Source organism: Typopeltis vanoorti, chromosome 6 (assembly GCF_054136105.1).
Source record: "Typopeltis vanoorti isolate ZY-2024b chromosome 6, IOZ_Tvanoo_1.0, whole genome shotgun sequence".
NCBI classification, from domain to species: Eukaryota; Metazoa; Arthropoda; class Arachnida; order Uropygi; family Thelyphonidae; genus Typopeltis; species Typopeltis vanoorti.
Genome location: NC_143554.1, coordinates 108,110,693 through 108,130,737, shown reverse-complemented (window position 1 = coordinate 108,130,737; position 20,045 = coordinate 108,110,693). Strand labels below are relative to the sequence as shown.

The 20,045-nt window shown below is 37.1% G+C and overlaps 1 protein-coding gene across 2 annotated transcripts in view; it reads left to right on the top strand.

The window, feature by feature from the left end:
- The window catches only part of LOC150105785 (glutamyl-tRNA(Gln) amidotransferase subunit B, mitochondrial-like), a 119,116-nt gene that overhangs the window by 79,746 nt on the left and 19,325 nt on the right, over positions 1-20,045 (top strand). For both annotated transcript variants that reach the window (XM_090393587.1, XM_090393588.1), the window contains exon 9: positions 5,486-5,616. In XM_090393587.1, the coding sequence (XP_090249713.1) occupies positions 5,486-5,616 (131 nt within the window). The remainder of the gene's footprint in view (positions 1-5,485; positions 5,617-20,045) is intronic.

Genomic DNA, 20,045 nt, shown 5'->3' with positions numbered 1-20,045 from the left:
TAATCACTGTAGTGTAAGCACAGCTCACAATCACACTATTTTTAAGTAATTCGTTTTAGCAGTTAGTTACTGCAAACATTAGTTGGAGTCATCTTTAAGTCATGGTGATCGCCTATCACCTCTCTTGCCATAGGAACACAGTTATTCAATATGACTACTGTGCTGTTTACATTAATTTTCCTTGTTGAGAGGCTTATATGCTGGTTAAACATGATAACTTATATTTAAGGAATTGACAGCATATACTAAAAATATAAATTAAATAAACTTTAATATATACTTTCCGATATTTCGCCAAACGTCACGTTGCCATCTTCTTGGGAACTTAATATAAAGACATGTGCACACAAGTACTACATAACAACAAATGAGAACTGAAGCTAGGATGCTAACGTTTTCCTAAAGTCCTGGTGGTGCTCCCTGGCGGGCTATATTGGTTCTTGGCCTTTGGGCTGAAGTTCTTCTGATAATTGTTTCCCAAATTTGGGGCAGTCTCATGCATCCAAATTTGTTGAGGTTTGGCATGTTCTTAAGGGCTGAGGCTGATTCCATGAATAGTCTTTCATACTTGAACTTGCTGCGGTGTATGACTGTGGCTTTCTTCCATCTTATTCTGTGGCGAGTATCCAGAGCGTGGTCTGCAAGCCCAGAGTGGCTGTACTGGTGAAATCGGATGTAATCCTTGTGTTCTGAGATTCTGATATTTGCTGTCCTGCCTGTTTGGCCAAAGTAAGACAATTTACAGCTGCAAGGGACCTGGTACACACCAGGTAGGTCTAGGGGAAGTGGTTGGTCTTTAGTGGAGCGGATAAGGGATGCCAATTTTCTATGTGGTCTATAGCAAGTGGTTAAGTCATGTTTTCTTAAGATTTTGTTGATTTTTTCCGAGGTGCCTCAGATGTAGGGAATGGTGATGGATTTAGAGTAATCTTTTTTGTGAAGGGGAGGGGATGGTGGGTTGTGGATAACTGGGTTAAGTATTCTCTGGATTTTTTGGGGGGTAGCCATTGGTTGAAAAAGTGTCATGGATGTGATTTAGTTCAGTGGTTAGGGCTTCATCATTTGAACAGATTATTTTTGCCCCGTTGAATAGTGTCTTAATAACTCCATATTGTTGTGAGGGGGGGGGGTGATAGGATTGTTGGTGAATGTATCTGCCTGTATTGGTGGGTTTTCTATAAACTGAGAAAACCAAGGTTCCATCATGTTGGAGGGTGACTAGTGTGTCTAGGAAGAGGAGGTTATTGTTTTCCTCTTTTTCCAGGGTGAACTTGATTCTAGGGTATTGGTTGTTTAAGTGTGTTAGGAAAAAGAGGAGTGAATCCGGGCCATGTGGCCAAATAGCAAACACATCATCAATGTAGTGAAGCCATATGGTAGGTTTTTGTGGGGCTGAGTTTAAGGCTTTTTCTTCAAAGCTCTCCATAAAGAAGTTGGCCAAGGGTGGGGAAAGTGGTGAACCCATGGCTGTCCCCTCTATCTGTTTGTAGAATTTTTCCTGCCAAACGAAATAGCCTGAGTTTATTGTAAACTGAAATAGGGCTGAGATATCGGGAGGAAACATCAAAACTGACCATTATGTCATTATGTTGCAGTGTAAGGTTTTCTATACTGTCTTTGAAGTGGGCTGAGTTTTTTATGTGTGATGGTGTGTTGCCAGTATAGTGTGAGAGCGCTTTGGCTAAATGCTTGGCTAGTTTGTAAGTGGGGGAATCAATGCCATCCACTATGGGATGTAATGGCACATTTTCTTTATGTATTTTAGGGAGCCCATATATGCGGGGGAGTCTAGAGTTATAGGGTTTTAGTCTGTTGGTAACCTCCACAGGCCAAGAAGTAACCTTCTTAAGGAGCCTATGGAGTTTTCTAATTTGTGAGTTGGTGGGATAATTAATGGGGAGGTAAGTGGATCAATCTAATAGCAAAGCCTTGAGCTTACCTGTGTAGTCATTAAGGTTGAGTACCACAGTGGCGTTCCCCTTATCTGCTTTGGTGATCACTATTTCTTTGTTTCTCTTCAATTCTTGTAGTGACTTGTATTCACTAATAGATATGTTGGATTTTGGAGGTTTTGCTTTTTTGAGAACACAGGCTACATCCAATCGAATATCGTTGGCGATGTGGCTTGGAAGTGGGTGAATTCCGCGTTCAATTTGGATCATTAATTCCTCGGCGGTAATTTCTTAGGAGCAATGGCAAAGTTGTGACCACGCGATAGAGCGTTGAGTGCTTCAGGCTTCAAGATAACTGAAGAAAGGTTAACTACATTGTTGGTTTGTAGTTTAGGTTTGGACGCCGAGTTCTTTATTAATTTATCAAACTTGTTGATATGTCGGCTCCGTATTCGATCGAATTCTTTATTAGCTGCTGTACACGAGACGTCATGTAGGACTGACCAAAGCTCGTGATTAAGCATATGTGAAAGCTCATTCTCTAGCACTAAAATAGCTCTGTTTATGTCGTCTAGGGAACCGCGTGTAGCAGTAATTTGCTCCCGAAGTAAAGCCTGGCTTGCCCGGTTGTAGATACGGAGAGCTTTCTGTGAGACGAAGCAGTGTTTAAATTTTACACAAATTTTAAACTTGATTATCCCGGCAGTGTTTTAGGAATGCCAGACGGTTAAGTTCTCTGGATAACTTAAGCTTCAGTTTGCCGTAATGGCGGGCCTTGCGTGCGAAGGAATCTTCGTGGATGATCATTATTCTTGTTGAGAGGCTTATACTCTGGTTAAACATGCTAACTTATATTTAAGAAATTCTAGTATACGCAGTCAATTCCTTAAATATAAGTCATCAAAACTGTGTTTTGATGACTTATATTTAAGGAATTGACGAATTATCCCAAACTGTGTAAAATTTAAACACCGCTTCGTCTCACAGAAAGCTCTCCGTATCTACAACCGGGCAAGCCAGGCTTTACTTCGGGAGCAAATTACTGCTACACGCGGTTCCCTAGACGACATAAACAGAGCTATTTTAGTGCTAGAGAATGAGCTTTCACATATGCTTAATCACGAGCTTTGGTCAGTCCTACATGACGTCTCGTGTACAGCAGCTAATAAAGAATTCGATCGAATACGGAGCCGACATATCAACAAGTTTGATAAATTAATAAAGAACTCGGCGTCCAAACCTAAACTACAAACCAACAATGTAGTTAACCTTTCTTCAGTTATCTTGAAGCCTGAAGCACTCAACGCTCTATCGCGTGGTCACAACTTTGCCATTGCTCCTAAGAAATTACCGCCGAGGAATTAATGATCCAAATTGAACGTGGAATTCGCCAACTTCCAAACCGCATCGCCAATGATATTCGATTGGATGTAGCCTGTGTTCTCAAAAAAGCAAAACCTCCAAAATCCAACATATCTATTAGTGAATACAAGTCACTACAAGAATTGAAGAGAAACAAAGAAATAGTGATCGCCAAAGCAGATAAGGGGAACGCCACTGTGGTACTCAACCTTAATGACTACACAGGTAAGCTCAAGGCTTTGCTATTAGATCGATCCACTTACCTCCCCATTAATTACAATCCCACCAACTCACAAATTAGAAAACTCCATAGGCTCCTTAAGAAGGTTACTTCTTGGCCTGTGGAGGTTACCAACAGACTAAAACCCTATAACTCTAGACTCCCCCGCATATATGGGCTCCCTAAAATACATAAAGAAAATGTGCCATTACGTCCCATAGCGGATGGCATTGATTCCCCCACTTACAAACTAGCCAAGCATTTAGCCAAAGCGCTCTCACACTATACTGGCAACACACCATCACACATAAAAAACTCAGCCCACTTCAAAGACAGTATAGAAAACCTTACACTGCAACATAATGGTCAGTTTTGATGTTTCCTCCCGATATCTCAGCCCTATTTCAGTTTACAATAAACTCAGGCTATTTCGTTTGGCAGGAAAAATTCTACAAACAGATAGAGGGGACAGCCATGGGTTCACCACTTTCCCCACCCTTGGCCAACTTCTTTATGGAGAACTTTGAAGAAAAAGCCTTAAACTCAGCCCCACAAAATCCTACCATATAGCTTCGCTACATTGATGATGTGTTTGCTATTTGGCCACATGGCCCAGATTCACTCCTCTCCTTCCTAACACACTTAAACAACCAACACCCTAGAATCAAGTTCACCCTGGAAAAAGAGGAAAACAATAACCTCCCCTTCTTAGACACACTAGTCACCCGCCAACCTGATGGAACCTTGGTTTTCTCAGTTTATAGAAAACCCACCCATACAGGCAGATACATTCACCAACAATCCCATCACCCCCCCCCTCACAACAATATGGAGTTATTAAGACACTATTCAACAGGGCAAAAATAATCTGTTCAAATGATGAAGCCCTAACCACTGAACTAAATCACATCCATGACACTTTCTCAGCCAATGGCTACCCTCCCAAAAAATCCAGAGAATACTTAACCCAGTTATCCACAACCCACCATCCCCTCCCCTTCACAAAAAAGATTACTCTAAATCCATCACCATTCCCTACATCTGAGGCACCTCGGAAAAAATCAACAAAATCTTAAGAAAACATGACTTAACCACTTGCTATAGACCACATAGAAAATTGGCATCCCTTATTCGCTCCACTAAAGACCAACCACTTTCCCTATACCTACCTGGTGTGTACCAGGTCCCTTGCAGCTGTAAATTGTCTTACTTTGGCCAAACAGGCAGGACAGCAAATATCAGAATCTCAGAACACAAGGATTACATCCGATTTCACCAGTACAGCCACTCTGGGCTTGCAGACCACGCTCTGGATACTCGCCACAGAATAAGATGGAAGAAAGCCACAGTCATACACCGCAGCAAGTTCAAGTATGAAAGACTATTCATGGAATCAGCCTCAGCCCTTAAGAACATGCCAAACCTCAACAAATTTGGATGCATGAGACTGCCCCAAATTTGGGAAACAATTATCAGAAGAACTTCAGCCCAAAGGCCAAGAACCAATGTAGCCCGCCAGGGGGCACCACCAGGACTTTAGGAAAACGTTAGCATTCTAGCTTCAGTTCTCATTTGCTGTTATGTAGTACTTGTGTGCACATGTTTTTATATTAAGTTCCCAAGAAGATGGCAACGTGACGTTTGCCGAAATATCGGAAAGTATATATTAAAGTTTATTTGATTTATATTTCTAGTATATGCTGTCAATTCCTTAAATATAAGTTATCATGTTTACATTAAGTTAAAAATAAATGCATTTGTGTTTAGTGAATAAACTATTTTGGGACATTGATTTTTCTTTAGTTTACTCATAACTATAGTGCATGAAGTAATGTACAGTCATTTTTCCATATATACATATATATATATATATATATGTATATATAAAATTGCACATGGATAAAGTGGTTTTAAATGCTGGTATATATAATTGCAGTTTTCTATTCTTTTAATATTTATTTTAATTTCTCTATAAAACAATCACCTCATTAAATTTTTTGTTTATATTTAGATGACAGAAGGCTTTCAGTCCTATTTTGAAGCTGTTGTGCAAGATAAACGCAACCCAACAGCTGTTGCTTGCTTTTTAATTAATGTGATGATGAGCAATCTATGTAATAGAAATCTTTCAATGTCGGAATGGTTAGTGAGTTTCTCTAATTTTGAAAAGAATGTTTTAAACGTTAATTATCAAATGGTTTATGTGGGTATTATCTAAAATAATACTCATATAAATATAATAATAATAATAATTATATTATTATATATTATATAATATATATATTATATATTTTTATTGTATTATTATATAATAATAATGAACCTCCGTAGCTCAGTCAGTATAGACGAAGCTCTTTGGTTTGAAAGGACCTGTGTTCAATTCCTGTCCATGATGTGAGGAACCTTTATCTGGTCTCTTTCGACTAAAGGTGAGTTAGCCAGTCTCATATGGAGGTAGAGAGTTTTTTCTCCTAGAAACTCAGGTTTTTCGTCCCTCAGAACAGGTAAACCGGTCCCATGAATACACACTGCTACAATCAAAAAATACATCCCCCCCCCCAGCTGCAGGCTAGGTGACAAGCTGGGCCATTCTATCTGTAATAATTATGAACAGTTTAATCTACAATTGCAGATTAAAAGGTAGGTTGTTCCAAAGTATACTGCTAAGCAAACTATGAACACAGCTGAATGGCTGTCAATTCCTGAACATCAGCATGTCAAAGCAAAGCTAATATTAATTTTCTCATGCACTGCTCTAATAATATTAAGTGAGATGCCACCTGAAGAAAATTACATATCAGGTCTAATTCTTAGATGACAATAATAAAAGTCTTCAACATTTGACAAATTCTAGTTAATCTGATGCTCGATTATCAGTTTTGAAAATGTTTCCATAAGGTTAAGGTTGTACCAGCCTAATTCTTTCCCATCACTCTTCAATTACCCATTTAGTTGAAAGGGTTAATGAAAAAACCTAAAAGCTAGTATTTATGAAATGGCATAGTTCCCCAATTCCCCTACCAAGTTCTGTGCCTCTTTTGAAAAGCTTCTTTATCAGGCTTACTCTGACAAAGAAGCTTTTCAAAGACAAAAAAAAAAAAATTACGTGCTTACACAATATCTCATGAAATATCTCACTTCAGCACACCCACAGTAATTGGTTGGTTGTAGCTTCAGATAGGAAATTGTATAAGTAATATATACAATATATCAATAATACAATAATAAGTAATTCAGGGTGCTTAAAGGTCAAAGCTGTATACTGAGAGGACACCTCCACATAGCCTTCAAAGGAATGCGGGGAACTGACCAGGGCTTCTGAACTAATGTCCAGTCCTCACATTCTTGTGGTGAGTTCAGCATCCAGGTGGATACTGAACGAACAAGGATGGGCTGGCAATTTGGGATTTAGCCGACCAAGTTGTTTTCTTATTGGCTTAAACCAAAATAAAAGATGGTACAACATGACAAAATTTCATGCCGGCTGGGGCGTCGCCCAGTTAAACAAAGCCCCAATTGTTTTCGCCAGGGAACCAGGGTGAACAGCAAAAAGTCAGCTACTGGAACAAATCTGAAAACACACCCCAACTCAACATCACCAGAGTTAAAGATCGGTACTATCAACATAAGAAGCCTGAATGGCAAAGAAATGGAGCTAGCTGAGGAATTGGATAAGTACCAGATCGATATAATAGGTGTGACTGAAACAAAACTGGCAAAAACTGGTGAGATCTTTCTGAGCAATAAATACAAAATGTTACATTCAGGCAGTGACAATCAAGGAAAAGAAGGAGTTGACATAGTATTCAACACTAAATATGAGGCAAATCTTCTTGAATGGCAGGCAGTCTCAAGTAGAGTGATGTGGGCTCAGAATGGGGAACTGGACAATGAGACTTATTTGTGCCTATGGTCCCACAGAAGGTTCTACTAAGGTAGAAGTGCAGGAATTTTTTGAGGCTTTAGAAAAAGCAACTGATACAATGAAAAAGGAAAAGTTGGTCCTTGTTGAGTATCGAAATAGCAGAGTAGGAAATGATTGTCAGACATACAAAAATATTTTAGGAAAATTTGGAGAAAAGAGCAAAGCTAACAATAATGGCAAATACCTGTTGGATTTCTGCTCAGGACATGGACTTTTATTACTAACACCATGTTCTAACATAAAAATGTGCACAAATTCACATGGAGAGAAGAGGCAAGGAATAAGATGTTATTGTTGATGTTTTCTCCCTGGTGCAGGACACCAGACTGTACAGAGGATTTGAAATTAGAAGTGGTCACTATTTAGTCTTGAGCAGGATAAAATTGAATTTCATATTGAAAAGAATAACATGTAAAAAAGTTTTAAAGCGAATAAAAGTTGAGCAGCTCTCAGTGTGAATTGTAGACTAAAATACACAAAGATTATTGAAGAAAAAATGAAAGAGTTTGCAAACAGGAACCAAACTTTGGGGATTCATTGGCAAGTCATGAAGAAAACCCTGATTGATTCAGCCAGAGAGGCATGTGGTGAAGTTGTCTGCAAGGATAGAAAAATTAGAACTCCATGGTGGACACAGGAAGTTAAAGAGGCAGTGAAGGAAAGAAGAAATCATATCGATAATTACAGGCAAATAAATCAGCTTGTGCTCTTATAGAATACAGAGACAAATGTAAGAAAGCTAAACACTGTGTAAAACCAGCCAAACAAAAGTCATGGGAGGACATTGGGAAGAACACAGAAAATAAATATCAAGAAGGTGGCAAAATATTCTGGAGATTGTTTAAGAAGCTTAGAAATCGAGGAAAGAGTGCTGTAAAAGGAGTTGGAGATGATAAAGATGACTTGAAAATGGGAGAAAAAGATGTCCTTGAAATATGCAGTTATTACTTTGAAAAATTGATAAATGAAACAAGCAGTGATAGCACAGTGCTAAAAAACACTCAACTGGCATGCAGTCAGGAATACATATCCATACTTGATGTAGAAAAAGCCATTGTAGGCTTGAAATGTGGAAAGACAGCAGAAATATTATTATTATTCCTGATACCTCCAAGGAGTCCGAAGACTCATCGCTGGAGGACACTTACAGCTGTCTGAACCGCTACACTGAAACTCTACTACGAATCATCTCCATCAATGCCATCTAGCGCCCACCTCCACTACGACAACTAGTATTTATGTCTGTAAATTGCGTGTGTTCTGAAGGGCCGATTTTTCTGTATGCGGGATGAAAAACCCAAGTTTCTGGGAGAAAAAACCCTGGTACCTTTGTATGAGATCGGTTAACTCACCTTCGGTACAAATCGTCCAGATAAAGATTCCTCCCGTCACGACGAGAATCGAACTTAGGCCTATTCCAATCAAAGGGCGCGATGTACCATCATTTTTTCAATTGGGCTACGGAGGCTGCACTGCATAGTTCAGAATGCCTGGAAAGAGGGATGAATTCCCAATGATTGGACTAGAGCTCTCACAGTACCCATATATAAAAAGGAAAATAAAACTGAATGTGAGAATTATAGAGGTATTTCCCTACTGAGTGTTCCTGGTAAGATTTATGCAAGTATACTTGAGAAACCGTTGAGAAGAATTGTGGAAGAAAAGCTTCGTGAAATATCATATCAGGCTGGAAGAACAAGCTGGATTCAGGCCAAATAGAGGCTGTCAGGATCAGATATTCACATTATGACAAATAGTGGAGAAATCATGGGAATATAACAAAGATCTGTATTTAAGTTTTGTCGATTTGGAAAAGGCATATGACAAAGTCCAAGAGAGAAGATATTCAATATGCTACAGTTATATGGTGTCAATGGGGCATTATATCAAGCAATACTTAGTCTTTATTTGAGTTGTAAGTCAGCAGTAAGAATTGAAGGAAGTACAGGAAGATGGTTTAGTGTAGAAAAATCTGGTGTGAGACAAGGATGTACATTATCCCCTGTGTTATTCATTATCTATGTGGATCACATTATGAAGGAAAGTGGTATTAAACATGATATCAAAATTGGAGATGTTAATATCAGCTCTTTGCTTTATGCAGATGATGTTATACTGCTAAATAAATCCGCTACAAGTCTTCAAGATTCTCTGACTAAATTGAATAACTGTTGTAATAGATATGGTATGAATGTCAGCAATAAAAAGACAAAACAATGAAAATAGGCAGAATCATTGAAAATGTCAACTGTGTTGTGAACAGAGAACTTATGGAACATTTCAGCTACTTGGGCACGATTTTTAGTGAAGATGTAAATTAAATATGGAAATAGATAACAGAACCAACAAAGCTAGTATGGTAGGAAATCAACTGAATAAATTCATATGAAATAAGAGAGAATTAGTCAGAACACTAAATTAGCTGTATTCAAGACAGTGTTCAAACCAGTTTTAACTTATGGATCTGAGTCAGAAGTATAACACTTGACCAAAGACTAGATACCGCAGATATGAGAGTCCTGAGAAAGATTAGAGGCGTGAACAGATGGAATCAATGGCAATATCATATTAAAAACGAGGATATTAGGAATGAACTTGACATTGTCGGCATCCAGGAATGCGTTAGCAGAGCTAATCTCAGGTGGTATGGTCATTTAAATAGAATGGGCGAGGAAAGATTAGCAAAACAGGTATTCTCTGCCAGATTAGCAGGAAAACGAACCAGAGGAAGACCAAGATATAGGTGGATTGATATGGTGCAAAGTGCCTTAGACGATAGAAATATAAGATCTGATAATGTTGGAGTCTTGACAAGTAACAGACTGATTTGGAGGAAAATTGTAGATAGGAAGTTAGTAATGATGTAAATTTTTCATGTAGTACTATCATATAGTACATATCATGTAGTACACCCCTTGAGGATACATGGCAGGAATTTGAATATAAGAATAGTTAATGTAGCTTTTTACCAAGAAACATCAGAGATTTGAAAATCCTGTACTTTATGTATAACTAAATAGATTTTAAGATCAATGAAATTTGACACAAAATAGTTTTAAAAAATTCATTTAATTTAAGAAGAAAATATGCAGTAGTCCATAAAAATTAATGATTTTATAATTTGTATTTTGATTTTATTACACACCTATTTGTATATGATTTAATCTAATCACAGTGTATTAAAATTAATTAAAGGTCATCCTTAAATAATGTCACTTTTTAAGGAAGAATTTTGGATTCTTTTTGTTCCAAATTGCAGAGTGCCATATACCTTTTAATTGATCTTTACATAGCAGGAGAGATCCAAATACAGCCCTTGAGTTGGCCCTAAATCTATTGACTGGATATCTTCTTATCTCAGGTTTCTTGTGCTAATAATCTCTTTATCCAGATTATAGATTTTTCTGTTTCTAGATCTGTTTTTGGAAGTTTTTTCCCCACTTGGTTAGACTATAATAAATTTAGTTTACTCCTTTATCCAAGTGTAAGCAAACAAAATTTGCTCCTGAAGTATCTTCTGGACTGAGGCAACTCATGGTAAAGGTGGACCAAGCTCTCATCACTCCTTGTCTTAGTATCTCCCATAATGCAAAGCACATCTCCTTGCAGACATGTATAATGCTCTGCATTAAGGGACGGGTCACTACCCAGACCGGTTTCGACCTTTATTGAGGTCTCGTCAGTGGGAGCCAGACCCAGAGGTGGTGATAGTAACATGGAAGCAATGGAGAAGTCATATTTACCTATACGAATTGCCAAAAGGTGTCTCAACTTATTATTAAATTACTCTGGATTTAGAGGAAGATGTTGGAAGTTTTTTCCCACTTGGTTAGACTATAATAAATTTAGTTTAATCCAAGTGTAAGCAAACAAAGTTTGCACCTGAAGTATCTTCAAGACTAAGACAACCGTGGTAAAGGTGGACCCAGCTCTCATCACTACTTGTCTTAGTATCTCCCATAATGCAAAGCACATCTTCTTGCGGACATGTATAATGCTCTGCATTAAGGGAAGGGCCACTACCCAGACCACTTTCGACCATTATTGAGGTCTCTTCAGTGGGAGCCAGACCCAGAGGTGGTGATACTAAGGTGGAAGCAATGGAGAAGTCATATTTACCTATGCGAGTTGCCAAAAGGTGTCTCACCTTATTATTAAATTACTCTGGATTTAGAGAAAGATGGAAGTTTTTTCCAACTTGGTTAGACTATAATAAATTTAGTTTAAACTTTTATCCAAGTGTAAGCAAACAAAGTTTGCACCTGAAGTATCTTCAAGGCTGAGGCAACTCGTGTTAAAGGTGGACCAAGCTGCAGAGCATTATACATGTCTGCAAAGAGATGTGCTTTGCATTATGGGAGATACTAAGACAAGGAGTGAAAAAAAACTACCAACATCTTTCTCTAAATCCAGAGTAATTTAATAATAAGGTGAGACACCTTTTGGCAACTCATTTAGGTAAATATGACTTCTCCATTACTTCTACCTTAGTGTCACCACCTCTGAGTCTGGCTCCCACTGATGAGCCCTTCCCTTAATGCAGAGCATTATACATGTCCGCAAGCAGATATTTTGCATTATTGTAATCTCAGTATCACCCATATTGTACTATTATGGGTGATACTAAGACAAAGAGTGATGAGAGCTTGGTCCACCTTTACCACGAGTTGCCTCAGTCCTGAAGATACTTCAGGCGCAAACTTTGTCTGTTTACACTTGGATAAAGGATTAATCTAAATTTATTATAGATCTGTTTTTATTTTATTTTATTTTTTTTATTATTATTATCCCCTGGTTACAGGTTTTCCTTATGCTGTTCCTTGCAATGATCTGGTCCCTTGTTCCTTACATTACTCCTAATCGTATTCAAGTCACTTAATGTGGGCACAAATAAGGCATTCTTGTATGACTTCTACACTGTATGTTTTAAGCTGGTTTGTCTATTTGCAGAATGGAAAAAATGAGTTATCCCGGAAGTAAAAACAATATCACTTCTGTATGAGACTAGCTAAGTTAAACTTCATTTGATGAAACCTGTTTTTTTTTTTTTAATTTTTTGAAACAGTCTGTATTTACAATCTTTTTCTACCCTTGAGGCCTTCTGTAAATACATATGACCTATAACATTCCGTATATTCAAGGATATTAAATTTGCCAGAATATCAGTAGATGATGTGCTTTTTGTTCAGTGGAGAATTGGTTTTTGTACTTCATCTTGCAGAAGAACAAAATTTGTGTTTCTATATACATTCTCTGTGATTTTACAGCATGTATATTTTCTTTGATTCTTAGAAATTCAGGAATTATAGAATTATCTCTTCGATTTTTCAGAAAAATAAGTCTGGAAAGTGAGGCTTTCTTGCATTTTAGCATTCTAAGGAATGTACTTATTTCTCTGTTTTTCTGCTGAGGCAATACATTTTGAAGTAATTCACTATAAGTAGAATTATATGAACTTTTGTCAAGACGATACATTTTAATGATTCACTACAAGATTTATATCTACTTTTAAGAATTAACCAGTTTTGAGTCATAGACTTTTTTTATTCATTAAAACCGAATTTTCCTTGACATTTTGATGTCTATTTGGTTGACAAGAAGATATTTAACACAAACAAAAAACAGCAAAAAATTCAGACATTTCTCAACAGCCATTATTTTTACAAAATGAAAAATACTTGATTGATAGTTTAATCACATGTATCATTAGGCACATGATGCACAGTCTATACTTTCTGCATGCAAATTGTTGCTGTAATAGTGAGTGCATCCAATGTGAATGAGTTTAAGAGAAGGTATGAATCTTGTATAGTTGATCTACGGTCTCTGATAATAATAATAATAATAATTTCTTGATAACTAATATACACAAAGTACACTGTCTTGTGATATGTCAGCATGAGCAATGGGATGCAGGATAAAAAAATATATCAGATGACATGGTACTTTTGATTCTTGACAGTACCTATTTAAACAAGTGAAGCAAGGTATACCATGTGAGAAAAATCTAGCTCTCACCCCTTTCTTAATTGCACACAAAGTTAACTTCCACTGATGTCCACTTGTCTTCTCCTCACCTTCCATATAACGAAAAATTTCATCAGTTGATAACCTACAGCAACCTTTCAGAAGTTTATAGATCTCTATCAAATCACCCCCTCCTTCTCCTGTTTACCAGTGTCTGCATTCCACATACTCTGCTCACAATAGTACAGATATGTACTATTGTGAGCAGGTTTTATTAAGGCCTTGTAAAGAATCAAAACAACTCCCATTACATGTTAATGCTCATTTCAACATTGCAATCACCCTCTGAGTTGTATTTGAAAGTTTTGCAATGTGACCTTTGAACTTCAGTTTTCTGTACACCATAACTTCAAGATCCTTAGCCTCATCAGTTTCTTGTAACATGATATGCTGTTGGAAATCATATTACATCAAAGCATGTACTACTAACATATTAATAGAATTCCTGATTTCTCTATCTATCTTTGCATCATCTGTAAACAATTGAATATCATCATTAATGTATAGATTGAACAACAATGATCAAAGGACTAATCCCTGAAGAACATCACTCATCACCTTAAATCAGGTAGATTCACACCAACCATATCACTTTCTGATTCCTATCCATCAGCTACCCACTTATCCAAGTCAGCAGTTTATATTCCAATCTCATATTGTCCAGTTTATTCAACAGCCTTTCATGTGGTATCCAATCAAATGCCTTAACAAAGTCTAATAGTATTATAGAGTATCCATTCAATTTTTCCAATTCATCATGACATTATTATAAAATACAAGCAAATTGCTAAAACATGGCCTCTCTTTAGTAAGCCCATGCTGTTCTTTGCAAAGTGAAGCTTATCTGTCCACCCATTCCTGTACATGAATTCTTATGAACTTCTCTAAAATCTTCACTACTACTCCAGAGATACTGATAGGTAGAAGACACATCAGCTTTTGTACTACATTTCCCAACAGTTCGTAGGGAACTACAGTAGAGCTATCATATGTTTTTTCTGTTCCTGTGGGATCTTTCCTGAGCTTGAGACTCAAGTTATACCAACATGTCAAAGGTCAAGCCATTTCAGCTGAACATTCCTGTAGCATAACATGCTGATATTCTATCTGGTCCTATTGCTGTATTGATATCCAGGTTATGCAACAGCTCTTGAACTGCATTGTTGATCGATCATAGTGAAGTGAGCACTCCTTATTTGAACAATCTCATCCACTTCTAGCAAAAAGCATCCACTAAAGTTAATCTTCCATATACATTTTTTTTATTTCTTGCAGCCTAGTGATAAAATTATTTTGGATTGCTTTTAGCCTGCATAGCCAATTTCTTTCCACATTCCAATTTATAAAATGGAGGCAAGAAAAGTTATAAATATTCCATACAGTACTTGTAGCTTTTCTTTTCTCCTTTTATATATTTCATAACTTCTTATTCATAACTGCTCTCACTCTTATTCTCATTCCTTTCACATCCATTTCACTCCTACTCTATTTGTTTTTCGAACTCTAAAGACACATTCAGATACTGTTTCATCTAATCACCCTTTTCAAAGTTTCCCATGCATTGCTGATATCCTTAACATTCAGTAACTGATACCATGGGACCAAAGATAATATTTTTAGTGTGTGTCATAATTTTCCTGCTGCTTGAGAAAGTTGCCTTGCAACAGCTAAATAAATTCTCCTTCATGTGAAATTTCTCTTCTACCCAATCAATGTTTGGATAATTTAAGTCATCCAGCCCATCAGGTTAATGGCTATGTGCATTTCATCATCACCAGGTCTGTAGCAACACCCCTCAAACTAAATGCTGCATGGAACATTATTATTGCCTTCATGAATTTCTACCTTAGCTGGACACAAATCATCTGGTGTCATTAATAGTATTCCTCCCCCCTTTTTCCTCTGCTATATCTTTTGTCCTTTCTTAAAATGCTATTTCCTTTGCACTTGATTCTAGTTACCATCTGACTCTAATAATGAGGTTTCACCGATGCCAATAATCTCAAGCAAAGTATATTCACTATGGCAATGAAATCTACCCCTTTGTTTCTAATGCTTGCATTTGTGTACAAATGTAGCAAGTTACCTCCTGGCTTTTTCGTACAGTCTGCTTGCTCAGTTGGGCAACTTTCTATTTTTTTCTTCTACAGGCACACTCAAAAATTCTGAATCCTTAGCATAAATTTCTGTCCCTTCACCAGATTCGTAACCATGTTCAGTGATATCCATATAGTCAGGTTTCAGCATAAATGAAAGCAACGAAAAAAAAAAGAAAAATACTTTTATTATTACTGTGGATACTTCTCCATTGATTCAAATTCACTGAAGACTTACTCACATCTAATGATAGTCCATTTTTCATACTTTCACCACATACCATGAAAAGAAATTCACCTTCCTAAACCTATCCCTAGCTAGCTTTCAGGGATAACCCTGAGTTCTACTGGCACCAACTATAAGTTACAAAATCTCACTTCTATATGTACTGTGCATGATTCCTGTTACTAATATGTATGTTTCTATTATCTCTTCTCTATCTTTTCCTCAAATTTTAAAGACTACATTCCTCAATTTGTCCTCATGTTACTTGCCTAAAGATATTTTCAGTCGTCTTTCCCATCTCTTTGGAACCCAGGTAACTATCTGCACATAGTAGACCAAATAGGGTCTTATTAAATCCTCTTAAAGTGGGAGAATAACATCCTCATTCTTACAAATTAGTGTTCTGTTTAGCAACACAGTTATCTGATGTGATGAACCACTTGAGCAGTATGGCTCCTAAACTTTAATTCACTGTCCACCATAATCCCCAAGCCTCTAACATAATTGACTACTTGCAACAAATTCTTAGTAATATAATGCTCTATCTGCAATGCCCCCATCCAAAATGCATAACCTTATACTTGGCAACATTGAACTGACATTCATTTTCATTTGGCCATGCAATCAATCTGTTTGATTGCAGTAATTCTATATCAGCCATGTTCCTTATCACTCCCACTAACTTAGCATCATCAACAAATAACTGGATATCACACTCAGAACCCTCACTAGTATCATGAATATACTAGTTGAAGAACAGTGACCCATGTACAGAAGCCCTGTTCACTGGGTCACATGTACACCACTGGTTGCTCTCCTCCTCACAGACCTATCACTTTCTGATGCCCATTATTTGGCCATTTTCCAACCCATATCACAAGTTTATTTTGCAAACCCATCTTTGTAAGTTTGTAGATCAATCTCCAGTGTTGAATACTATCAGATTGTCTTTGCAAAATAGTATCATAGTATATTTATTCCCCTTAGCCAATTCTGCTGTCACTCTGTTATAGAGCATAAGCAAATTGCTCAAGTAAGACACCTTTAACAAACCATGCTGGCATCTGCAGAGGATCCTGGAGTTGTCTACCCAACATTGGATGTGATTCCTAACCAGTTTTTCCGATACATTGACGTCAGCACCAGAGATACTAATTGATCTGTAATTTGCTGAATTATTTTAGCTCCATCCTTGTAAAGGATGTTAGAATGACGATGGAAGTTTTCTTCTCTCTTTCCTCTCATTAGAAATCTTTGTTCTTGAGACTCTTGCTGAACAGTCACTCAGGGACACTAACTCTTTTACCCCCCCCCCTTCATCACCTGTGCTGATAACCCATCCTAACTACTGTATTGGAGTCAAGCTCTTATAATAACTTGAATACAGGCAGTCACCGGGTTACAGATGACCCGACTTACGGCATTCCATACTTACGAATGGACTCCCAAGGCTCAAATTATTAATTATCCTTATAGGATAATTAATAATTAAATCTGTGGTTCCAAAATGTGCACCGTGAAATATTCCAATATTTTCACTGAAATAACCGCATCAACTGCACACTGCAACTGGTTAGGGAGGCCTATGTTCTGACTTTGGGTGCCATGGAAAAATCTGATATGCTAAGGGTGCAGTGAACCGGAAAAGTTTGGAACCACTGAATTAAATAATTAAATTAATAATTCGGGAACTAGTTTCTTCCGCGCATGTAAACAAATCTACATGTATGAGTTTGCTTTTACGTTGTTAAGTTGAAGTGAAACTTAAATTACAGAAAATTACGTTTCATACGGACTTAACATGGTCCTTATGCTTTGGGGAGCATAAGGACCATGTTTGAGAAGAAGTATCTGATTAACAGAGAAGAGGTATGTTCCATGATTAGGCATGAGGTGACAAGATTACAGCAACCTGTGATGGATCGACTGGATGCTGTATTGCAAAAGCTGGCTATTGCAACACCTCAGTCAAAGCCTCAGAGCCCAATATCTTGCAAGCAGAAAGAATAAATGAAGTAGTAAGACAGGAGGTAGAAAGACAGAGCCAACTTATGCTTAGTAGAATTGATAGCATGATGGTGAAATTAGAACAAATGGCAGAACAAAATCTCAACTTCTATAAGTCTAAACCACAGGACAAGAATGTTCAGAGGGAATATAGGGAAACCCCCCCCTCTTATTGCATTTGAAACATGTGGGAGGGGGTTCCCTATATTCCCTATACAGTTCCTGGCAATATGGACATATTGCCAGGAACTGTCTATCTAATAGAAGGCCTCCTTAGACTAACAGCAGAGAGGCGAACTTTGGGCACACGTCCTGTAGTGACACCAGAGGAAATAGGGGCTACACAAAATCAAGACAATCAAAGATGACAGTTGGGTGAGATACGGGGATCCCAGTGTAACATGTTAGATTCCGGCTCCCAGGCCTCAGTCATTTCGGGAAACTACTTCCAGCAAATAAGATCTCGTATATGGCGGGGTATTCGCAATCTCAGAAAACCAATCAAGATATCAGGGATATCAACATCCCAAGTATATGTGAACAAGAAGGTTAGATTAAGGATATGTTTTTCTCCAGTTTTCACATCACCTTTTTTCATCTCTAATTCCTTTTAACATCTTTACCCTATTTCTGACCTTTTTCAACAGCCTCCAGAATATTTTGCCACCTTCCTGATATTTGTTTTCTATGGTCTTACCAAAGTCTTCCAATGACTTTTGTTTGGCTAATTTTATACAGTGTTTAGCTTTCTTACATTTGTCTCTGTATTCTCTAAGAGACAATCTGACTTATTCCCCAGGAACTTCTTTTGCTATGCTTTCTTCTTTTCCTTCACCTGCCTCTTTAACTTCCTGTGTCTGCCATGGAATTCTCATTTTTCTATCTTCAGGGCTTGCCACTGAATCTCCAAGGTTTGGTTCCTGTTCTCAAACTTTTTTGTTTTTTTCTTGAATAATGTTTGTGTATTTTAGTCTACAGTTCATATATGAGAACTGCTTAACTTTCATCGACTTTAAAACTTTCTTACATGGTCTTCTTTTCAGAATGAATTTCAATTTTATCCTACTCAAGACTAAATGGTGATCACTTCCAATTTCAAATTCTCTGTACACTCTAGTGTCCTGCACCAGTGAGACTTTTCTTATTCCTTACCTCTTCTCTCCATGTGAATTTGTGCACATTTTGATGTTGAAACATTGTGTTAGTAATAACTAGTCCATCTCCTGAGCACAAATCCAACAGGTATTTGCTACTATTATTTGCTCTTTTCTCTAAATTTTCCCAAAATATTTCTGTATGTCTAACAATCATTTCCTACTCTGCTATTTAGATCTCCAATAAGGACCAACTTTTCCTTTTTCATTGTGTATGTATGAAAATGTATAAAAATGCTTTAACTCAGTGTTTCAGTGAAAGTAAAAAAGTTAACTAAAATTATCCCAGAATTTGAGAAGCAAAACAGAAAAAAATATGAATTATTTCTTCAAGAACTAGTCAGACTTGGAAATGTTTATTAAAAGAGGTTTTTTTTTAATAATCAAATAAATTGAATAGTTCTTATCTGTACATAAGCAAAATAATTTTCAGACATGAGCTTTTGTAGGACCTCTGGTTTTCTTCCTGGTCTCTGAGGTGAACCAGTAAGTTTGAAAGAGCATATCAAGCTATTGTAGTCATTAATCAGAGCATTAATGAAAACCAGTGATATGGACTCTTCAGAGATCAGATCTTTTAAGTAGTGCATAATAGAACAGCTCAAGCCAAAGGTTAAATGAGTTCTAGTATATTGTTGATTACTTTTGAAACCTTTCCAAGTTTCATCAGTGTGCACGTATCTTTCTCTATTTAATTGTAGCATATGGGTAATTGTGTCCTTTCTTAAATAAAGTGTTTTAGTTACAGATTTGCTCTTTGTAAGAAAACTTGTAAGCCTGGTTAATGTACATGCTCTCTAGCCAGCACACTGCAGATTCAAATCCCACTGTGAGTATGGATATTTGCGATTGTCTTTAGGCAAGAGATAAATATTCATCATCTGGTGCGAGACCACTGTCCCACTTATTGGAGGCCTGAAATGGCTTGCAGAAGTTCCATGTTTGATTTCTAGAATGGGGTTTCTGAACTGTCTAAAAAATAAATAAAACGATAAAAAAAAATTAATATAAAAATTCTTAGCTTACCCATAGTACTATATGTTTATAACCTTTTGTGAGTAGGAGACACATAATAAAAATAAATAAGTCCTTTTCTCTTTATATTATGCAGTTATTATTCTGCAGAAAATATTAAT